At 38.6% G+C, this 10,430-nt stretch overlaps 1 protein-coding gene across 3 annotated transcripts in view; it reads left to right on the forward strand.

Moving 5' to 3' along the window:
* The window catches only part of Ankrd12 (ankyrin repeat domain 12), a 100,464-nt gene that overhangs the window by 18,327 nt on the left and 71,707 nt on the right, over positions 1–10,430 (forward strand). For all 3 annotated transcript variants that reach the window (XM_026786092.1, XM_013351594.2, XM_026786091.1), the window contains exons 2-3: positions 4,675–4,812; positions 7,671–7,818. In XM_026786092.1, coding sequence (XP_026641893.1) covers positions 4,726–4,812; positions 7,671–7,818 — 235 coding nt within the window. In that variant the 5' untranslated portion in view covers positions 4,675–4,725. The remainder of the gene's footprint in view (positions 1–4,674; positions 4,813–7,670; positions 7,819–10,430) is intronic.

Consider the following 10,430-nt stretch of genomic DNA (forward strand, 5'->3'; position numbering starts at 1 on the left):
GAGTACTGGGATTAAAGGCGTGCGCCACCATCGCCGGGCTTACCCCCCAATCTTAAAAGAGGGCCATGTACCCCGCCCTGTGGAAAGTCCAAGGCCCTCCCTACTCCAGCTGTACCACTCTTGGGAATATACCCAAGAGATGCCCAATCATACTACAAAAGCATTTGTTCAACTATGTTCACAGCAGCATTATTTGTAATAGCCACGACCTGGAAACAACTTAGATGCCTCTCAACTGAAGAATGGATAAAGAAAGTGTGGCACATCTACACATTAGAGTACTACTCAGCAGTAAAAAAAAAGGTATCTTGATTTTTGCATGCAAATGGTTGGAATTAGAAAACAATATCCTGAGTGAGGTAACCCAGACCCCCAAAAAACGAATATGGTATGTACTCACTCATAAGTGGATACTAGGCATAAACAAAGGACATCGAGCCTATAGTTCATGATCCTAGAGAAACTAAGTAATAAGGTGAACCCAAATAAAAACATATATAGACCCTCCTGGAAATTGGAAACAGACAAAAATTTGGGAGCATCGGGACAGAGGGTAGAAGGAAGGGGAAAAGGGGGGCATTGAGAACTTGAGGGAATAGGATAGTCAAAATGGAGAAAGGACAGATACAGGAGCAAGGAAAGAGATATCTTGATTAAGGGAGCCATTAGGGAGGTAGCAAGAAACCTGGCTCTAGAATAATGCCCAAGAACCCACAGGGATGACCTCAGCTAAGACACTAAGCAATAGAGGAGAAAGTGTCTGAACTGGCCTTACCCTATAGTCAGACTGATGATTATTTTAAATATCACCATAGAACCTTTGTCCAACAACAGATGGGAGTAGAGGCGGTGACACACATCAGAACTCTGGACTGAGCTCCTAAGATCCAGTTGAAGAGTGGAAGGAGTGAGAGTATGAGCAAGGAATGAATCCAAGACCATGAGGGGTTCATCCACTGAGACAGTTTGCTTGAGCTCACCAACTCCAACTGGACTGGGAGTCAACTCTGAAGGGGGTTGACAGTTGGGGCAGACTGAGGGGCCACTGATAGTGACACTGGGATTTGTCTCTACAGCATGTACTGGCTTCTTGGGATCCTATTCTCTTCGGATGTAAGCCTTGCTCAAGAGAGTTTTATTTTGGAACCATTTGACTGACCATGATCCAGAAATACAGATTTAGGTTACCCCAAATTCCATGTTCCAACATGGAAGCAGTTTCATGAAGTTTTATAGGCTAAATAAAGTCATAAATCCAGGCAAGTTGAAAATACATTTATAAGTATGTCAAAGAGATGGTTAACTGCAGGATGGAGGAAGCTTTTCTATAAGCCTTATGTGTTATATGATGACATAAGATCTTAGCTTTTGGGTTTGTCGAAGGTGCGGTCTGTCAAGTTCATAAATTTCGAAAGGTTTTTATTCTGTCACATAACAGAATGCTAGTTCTGACAGAGAGATGGGTAAGGAATGGCTGTTCAGGGGGGTCAAAGCTAGCCCAAAGTAAGATTACCAGCCTGTGAGCCTGTAACATTGCTACCTCTCCACTGTTTTATCAGTCAGTCTGGCTTTGCAGACACAGTTGCTTACCAGGAGTGTTTGCTCACATCCTTGATGGATTGCTCCATTAATAGAATAAAGTGATCTTCTTTATCATTGTTATTAGCTCTGGGTTGAAGCCTCTATTTTGTCAAACGTTAGAATAGTAGCACATGTCATTGCTCCGTTTACTTGGAATACCTTTCACTTAAACTCCTTTTCTACTGAGTCATTTTTCTTAGAAGAAACAAATTAGAAAGATTGTCCTTTAAGCCTTTCTGCTCTACTGCTTGTTGACTGGAGCATTAAGATAATGAGCTACCCATCAGGTCTTTTCTGCCCCGGAACTTGAGGCAAAATCAATCCTTCTCCTCTTTGGAAAACAACTAAGAAATGAACCTTTTGTATTTTGTGTAACTATTGCCAAGTTTGGATTAGGACTTTCATTTATTGATTGTTACATTTTTAAAATTTAAAAATCTTTATTTATTGTGTGTATGTATATGGGTGTGTGCATGCCACACAGTTCACATGTGGAGGTCTGAGAATAATTTCTGGGACTTGGTTCTCTCAACCTGTGGGTTGTTAGGCTCAGTGACAAGCACCTTCTCTTGCAGGCTTAACCAATATTGCATTTCTTCGTATTTCTTTTCTTGCCTTTTATTGGGTTATTTGTATATTTTGAACTACTCACTTATATTTTAGACTGCTTTTATATCTTTTTGTATAGTTTGGTGACTACTCTAATGATTATGATTTACATTAAATCTGTAACTATTTTAAATGTTAAATCTTTTTTAAATGTATCACGATTTTCATTATGTCTTTCTAAGTTTTCTAAGTAAAGGTCTTCTAAGATATAAAATAATGTGTAAACTTTCTGACACACATTCCATCTAGTATAAGATTTTTTGCCCTGAAATTGTTTTTCAAAAAAATACTTGTAGCTCTGTGGTGGTGACACCCACCTTTAATCCCAGCACTTGGTTGGCAGAGGCAGGCAGATCTCTGTGAGTTTAAGGCCAGCCTGGTCTATAGAGGGAGATTTCCAGGACAGCCAGGACTAAACAGGGAAGCACTGTCTTGAAAAACAAAAGCAAAAATAACAGCAACAAAGCCTCATGACGCTCTTTTAGGTCATTAATAACTTACCTTGATTCATCCACAAAGGAGATAATGTTTTGTCCTCATAGTCTCACTAGGTTGATGTTTGTTATTAAGCAGCTTAGTTCTGATTTGAATTGAATTTTTATATTTTTCTGTGACTTGTGATTCTAGCTCCCTAAGCATTGCTCATGGCCAGCACTGAGGAAAGTATTTAGTTTTAAAATGCTTCTGTTTATATGTTAATACTCTGAGCAGTTGAATGCACCAAGACTCACTCTACTCTTTATGTGTAATGCTGAAACACCCATGGAAAGTTTATTTCCTCTGTAAAAGGAAAGATTTGAACTCTGATGATTTTTGTAGGTGACTTTTTTGTTGTTGTTTTGGTTTGATGTAGTTGAGTTGACTGTGACTACAACTTACATCCCCAACCAGTTGTTATTGACATTTTAAAAAATCGTCTGTGTATGTGTGCGCTCGCGGATACATGCATACATACCATAGTATGCATGTAGAGGCCAGAGGGCAGTTTATGGAAGTAGCTCTATCTATGAGTTCCAGGCTTTGAGTTCAGGTTATCAGGCTTAAATAATTGCCAAGCCATCTAACCAGTCCAATTGACAGTGTTTCTTTTCTCTTTTCTTTTTCTTTTTTGTTTTTTGAAACAGGATTTCTTTGTGTTACAGTCCTGACTGTCCTTTGTCACTTTGTAGACCAGGCTGGTCTCCAACTCACTGAGATCTTCCTGTCTCTGCCTCCCAAGTACTGGGATTAAAGGCATGTGCCACCACCACCCACCAGTATTTTTTGTTTAAATACTCTGTTTTAATTATCTAGTTTTTAATTATTTAATTTCTGTTTTTATAGTTTTTATGATGGTTACTCTAGTGATTGTGATTTACATTGGGCCAGGAACTAACTATATTTTAATTAGGTTGTATGCACATCCATTTTACTATGGTTTTTGTTAGTTCAGTTCATTTAAGTTATTTTTTTTTTACCCTTTCCTTCTTTTCAAAACCAAATGAAGTTTCAAACACCAACAGGACAATTTGGAGTGTATAGCCAACTCTACTAATACTACCAAAGTGTCTGAAGTTTAGTAGTTCACATAGGCACCAAAATGGCAGGTCACTTAAAACATGTGATACTCACTGGAAACTTATTGCATGAAGGAGTTGAAAGTAAGCTTGTCAGTCATTGTATTTCTCAATGCCCTTCTTGACCAGGAACCTTAATCTAGTCTACTACTATGCAGTAAAGTTTTTCCATGAGAATATAAATGAATACCTATACTGTATAATATAATAGCTACTGTAGTTTTTGTTTACTTTTTATTTATTTAAATAGCTACATGTGGCTCTTAGATCATCAGAGAACAAAAACAGGTTTAGATTCTTAGCTTTCTCTTTTATATATGAAACTTTCTTAGAATTTTTGCCGCGTCTTTCAACTCCCAAGTTTGTCATAAGTGTAAGCTTCTGAGAGGGTCCTCGCTGGTCACAGCAGGAGAGAGAAGGTTGGAAGAAAATGGTGTATAAAATGACTGTTGGAGCCCAGCACAAGCCAATGAGCAAATAGCTTGCTAAAGTTACAAGGCAGCTGAGTGTTCAGTGAAGGGAAGAAACTACTCCACAGATTTTATGCAGGTAGAGTTTAATGTAGGAAGTTAGGTATACATTACTGATGACACCTACCATGGCTTGCTTGAGTCTGAAGAGAAGCCTGTTTGAAGCTCCGCATCCACATCATGTTGGAATGAGAAACTTTTGCCACTGCTGCTGCTGAAGGTGGTAGTTCAGAGATGGTGCAATTTAGGTCATTCTCCTTCCTGACTTTGGCAAGCCAAAGAGAATTAAACAAGGGAACTTTATTAAAAACACAAATTGATAAATGAAAATGTAGGATATCTTTTTTTGAAAAAATATAGAAACTGAGAAAACTAAATTATATTAACTGTGACACAAACATTGAGTATATTGTATTGTATTCATATAAAAATAATGCTTGTATATCTGTTCCTTGCAGATCCAGGATGAGAAGACTGATAGAAGAAGCAGCTAGCTGAACAGCTATAAAATGCCCAAATCTGGGTTCACAAAACCAGTTCAGAGTGAAAATTCTGACAGTGACAGCAATATGGTAGAGAGACCATATGGAAGAAAGGTACAGGCAGCTAGACTTTCTTTACTCTTTGAAACCTGGATAAAAGATTCCCAGCATAGTATTTTTAGTAATTACTCAGAAAAATGTAACATGGATATTAAATGTGTGGGTATATGCACATGCGAATGCAGGTACTCTCAGAGCCAAGGAGTGGCAGTCCAGTCTCCTGGAGCTGAAGGTACCAGCAGTTATGAGCCAACCAGTGTGGGCGCTAGGAACCAAACCCAGATCCTCACCAAGAGCAGTGCCTGCCCTTAGCCACTAGACCATCTCTCCAGCCCTAGAGTTTCTCTAAAAAGGAACTCTCTTTGCACTGTCTGGGTTAATCATGTTTTGCTAAAACATGATTTTTTAAAAAAAGATTTAAATTTTTTATTTATGTAAATGTATGCCACATGTGTCTGCATGTCCTTGGAGGCCAGAAAAGGGTGCCAGGTAGCCTGGAGTTGGAAGTACAGGCAATTACAAGTGGTCACATGTCAGTTTTAGGAATTCAACTTGAGTCTTCTGGAAGCGCAGTAGTACATGCTTGTTAACTGCTGAGCTGTTATTCCAGCCCCAGAATGTTATTTTCTAATGACATTGAATTTGATTTGACAATTTTAAGATTTTTATATTTCCTCAATCTGTAATTTTCTGTCTTGGACTTTTTTAAATATTAGATTTCTTTATTTTAGACTTGGGTTGGATAAATTATAATTTTATTTTTATGTTTACTGTATTGTTTGTATAGAACAGGCAATACTTGTTCCTTGAATTATCTTGTTAAAGTTCTTGTAAAATCATGAAAGGGTACCATTTTTTTCTTCTGTTGCCGTTACTATTTGTTATCACAGCATATAGGTGTGGAGGTCAGAGGACAATGTGTGGAATCAGTTCTCTTCCTTCTACCATGAGTGTCCTAAGGGTCACACTCAGGTCACCAGCCTCAGTCATAAGCTCATTTACTGCTGAAAAGTCTTGTCAGCCCCTATACACCTTTGTAAACAAATCTTTGACAGGACGTTTTTTTGTTTTTTTTTTTAAATATTTATTTATTATGTATACAATATTCTGTCTGCATGTATGTCTGCAGGCCAGAAGAGGGCACCAGACCTCATTACAGATAGTTGTGAGCTACCATGTGGTTGCTGGGAATTGAACTCAGGACCTTTGGAAGAACAGGCAATGCTCTTAACCTCTGAGCCATCTCTCCAGCCCCTTGTTTTGTTTTTCAAGACAGGATTTCTCTGTGTATCTCTGGTTGTCTTGAAGCTTGCTTTGTTACCAGGCTGGCTTTGAATTCATAGAGATCCTCCTGTCTTTGCCTCTCGAGTGCTAGGATTAAAGATGTGCGCCACAACTGCACCTCTGTGGTCAAGATATATTCAGATTTTCTTTTCTTTTCATTACCCTTTTTTTGTTACTTTTTTTTTCTCTAAACAGAGTCTTTATGTTGAAACATGCATGTAGACCAAACTGGCCTGGAACTCAGAAATCCACCTGCCAAGTACTAGGATTTAAAGGCATATGCCCCGTGTATACTCAGTTTCATTACTCCATTTTAGTGATTCATATTTTCTAGGAAAATTATAATATACATATACATACATACATATATATAGGCTTTAAGGTTTTTATTGATGTAAATTAGAAATAATTGTCTTTTTAATTTTATTATTCTCTTGACTAACATTTAAGCTCAGTTCCAGTGATTATCATTTTCTTGTCTCTCTTTCTGGCTTTTCTCCTCTCCCCTCTCCTCTCTTTACCTCCCCTCCCCTCCTCTCTCCTCCCCGCCTTCTTCTCCTTCCCTTCCTTTCTCTTCTTTATATGTAATACATTTAGATTATATTTAGGTATTTGATTTTGTTATATTCAAGCTATCTTAGTGTTATTTAAATTTTCTGTTGTTATGAAATAACCTTGGGAAAATGTTAAAATTAAGCCAGGTTGGTGATTCACACCTATAATCTTGGTTTTTGGGAAGCTGCAGTAGGAGGGTTACTGTGAGTTTGAGTCCAGCCTGGGCTACCTAGTGAGATCTTGTCTCAAAAAAGTAAAGGGTTGAGGGATGTCTTAGTTAGAATTACTGTTGATATCATGAAACCTGACCAAAATAAACTTGGGAAGAAAAGGGTCATAATTCACTCACAGTTTTATAACAGTTATCAAAAACCCTGGGGGCAGGAACTCACACAGGGCAGGAAGTTGGAGGCAAGAGCTGATGTAAAGGCCATGGAGAAGTGCTGCTTACTGACTTGCTCATAATGGCTTGTTCAGCCTACTTCCTTATAGAAGCCCAGGGATTTCACCACCCTCAATGGGCTGGACCCTTCCCCATCAATCACTAATTAAGAAAATGCCCTACAGCCGGATCTTATGGAGACATTTTCTCAATTGAGGTTCCCTCCTTTTAGGTAATTGTAGCTTTTGTTAAGTTGACATAAAACTAACCAGCACAAAGGAGATTTAATTGTTGAAGCTCTGTTTTAAGTCATTGGTAACATTATATTTTTATATTTTAAAAATTCCTTTACAGAGGATTTGAGAAAATGTATAGTTGGTGTGTGTATATGCGTGTGCGAGTGTACACACACACACACACGCACGCACGCACGCGCGCGCGCGTGCGCGCGCGCACATCACCATATGCAGTGCCCATGTAGGTCAGAAGAGGACATTGGATACCAGGAAATGGAGATACAGAGATGTGAGCTGCCATGTGGAGCTGGGAACTGAACCCAGGTGTTCTGCAAGAACAACAAGTGCTCTTGATTTCTGTGCCGTCAGTCTAGTCCAAATAATAAAGAGAATTTAATTTAAAATTTCATATTGTTTAGCTAATATTGATATAATTTTATCTTTTTTTATACTAGAGTAAAGACAAGATTGCATCTTACAGCAAAACGTCAAAAATTGACCGAAGTGATATGGGCAAGGAAATGAAAGAGAAATCATCTATGAAACGTAAACTGCCTTTTGCCATTAGCCCATCAAGAAATGAAGAGCGAGATTCCGACACAGGTAGAATAATTTATTTTCTGATAAACTCACCATATTCTTAACTATGGTTTCTTTTTACTTTTTTGTGCACCGCTCCTCTTGACATTTTGGCTCATAGAGAAAGACCGAGTATTTCAGACTGGTTATGGGGGCAGAAGTATTTCTGTTTATCATCCAAACTATGGTTTCTAATAGATTTTAAAAAACAATGTCTATATTCCTTACTCTGAATATTTATAATAAATCTCTTAGCATGTTCAGAACTTAGTTTTAGGGGTTCATTTCACTAATGAAAATTGCTCAGTAAGATAAACATTATTAATATTTTGTATATATGAGAAAAAGATGTTGCATTTTTTATTGCCTTTTGGACACAGCAAAAAAGTTTAGGCATTTTTGATTTACAAAAAAGGAGAAATATGTAGTACCTCCCAAATGAGGCTAACTGCTTAATTCATAGTTATTTTATTTCTCAAAACTCCAACATGTCAGGGGTCACCAGATGTACATAAGGGTGCTAGCTCCCACGCCTGTTACCTAGATTCAGTCCCTGGGACCCACATGGTGGAAGGAGAGAACTGACTCTCCAGATGTATGTGCATGGAGTGCAGGGTGGATGTCTGAGACACCATGACCACAGCAGCTATTATAAAAGAAAACATTTAATTGGAGTTTGCTTAGTTTTAGAGGTTTAGTCCAAGCATGGAAGCACACAGGCAGCCATGGTGCTGGAGAAGTAGCTAAGAGTTCTGCAGCTGGGTCCTCAGGCAGCAGGAAGAGAGAGACTCTGGGCTTATAATGGACTTTTTATAGCCTCAAAGCCCACCTCCAGTAACACACTTCCTTTAACAAGGCCACACCTCCTAATCCTTTCAAGTAGTGCCACTCCCCTGTGACCAAGTGTTCAAATCTATGAGCCTGTGTAGCCATTTTCATTCAGACCACTATAGGGGTCATGGGCACTCGTGCGTGCATGCAGATGTTTGTGATGTGTGTGTGTGTGTGTGTGTGTGTGTACATGTGTAGAAGTGCTTGTGGAGACCAGATGTCATTGTTAAGTGTCTTCTTCAGTTGTTTTCCAGTTAATTTTTTTTTAAGCTTGAGGGCAATTTTACTAACGTTTGAAAGAATGTCTCCTCCAACTGGCCACTCCAGCAGGACAGGCAAGCTGTGATCTCAACAGACGGTGGGAAGAGGAAATTTTGGTATTTGATCAGTGTTATTACCTGACAAGATAATTTGGCTTCTGTGTAAATTCTGTTTTTCATTTTCATAAGTACAATTTTTCTTCCACATTACCAACTTCAGAGAATTATGACCTTGAAAAGTGATGTAGTGTGATTGACTTTGTGACATAGTAATTAAATGTGACAGAATGAATCAATGGTAGATAAGGATTTATTTCTGTGGGTTTTTGTCTGTATGTATCTCTGTACCACATGTGTTTGATACCTATTGAAGAGTGCATCAGATAGAGCAGAACTGAAGATAGTTGTGAGCCACCCTGTAAGTGATGACAATTGAAACTAATTCTTGGTCAGGCGGTGGTGACACACATCTTTAATCCCAGCACTGGGGAGGCAGAGGCAGATGGATCTCTGAGAGTTCTAGGCCAACCTGGTCTACAAAGGTAGCCCCAGGACAGCCAGGGCTACACAGAGAAACCCTACCACAAAAAACCAAAAGGGGGAAGAAAAAAGGAGGAAAACAAGTCCTCTGGGAGAACAGCTAGTGCTCTTAACTGCTGAACCCTCTCTTCATCCTAGCTAAGGATTTTGTGATTTAATGCAATGAGAACACTAGACATAGTCGAGAGTTGATTCAACTCAGCAATGTAAGATGAAACTAGATTCCTCTTAGTCTTTCTTTTCTACCTCCTTTAGCTCTTTTTCCTTAAACATTTTCCCCTTAGAGTTAGTTGCATGCTCAACTTCTTGTCAAAAGGGAGCACTAGAGTGTATTTCTTCCCATGAGACTTCGTCCTTTATAAATGAAGTGACCTCCTTAGAAACTGCAACTTCTAGTCAGGCGTGATGGTACCTGCTTTTAATATCACAGCACCTGGAAAGCATAGATGAGCAGATCTCTGTGTATTTCAGGCCAGCCTGGGATACATAGAGGACTCTGTCTCAAAAAACCAAGAAACTTTAAATCTGCTGCTATTGATTAGTGTCCTGAACTGGCATGAGAATACTGAAAGCCAAAACCTGATGGTGTTTGTCACTTTGATCATGATTTGGGTATTCCTAATAGGAAGGGGAACACAAATATAGGGCAGATGACTTTTATAATGTTTTCACTGTTTATAAAGTGTAATAAGCTGATGAAATTTTATACCTTTAATAATTACTAAAAATTGTTTATCTATTTTGAAATAGGGTCTTATTATATATTCCTGGCCAGCCTGGAACTCACAGAGATCCACTTTGCCTCTTCTTCCTGGTTGTTGAGATTAATGGCATAAGCCACTATGCCTGGCATTATTAAAAGTTTCTAATAAATCTAATAAGTATCCACTACCAATTCTACAATTATACTAACTTTTTTTTTTTTTTTTTTTGGTTTTTCGAGACAGGGTTTCTCTGTGGTTTTGGAGCCTGTCCTGGAACTAGCTCTTGTAGACCAGGCTGGTC

The sequence above is a fragment of the Microtus ochrogaster genome, linkage group LG4 (genome assembly GCF_000317375.1).
Source record: "Microtus ochrogaster isolate Prairie Vole_2 linkage group LG4, MicOch1.0, whole genome shotgun sequence".
NCBI lineage: Eukaryota > Metazoa > Chordata > Mammalia > Rodentia > Cricetidae > Microtus > Microtus ochrogaster.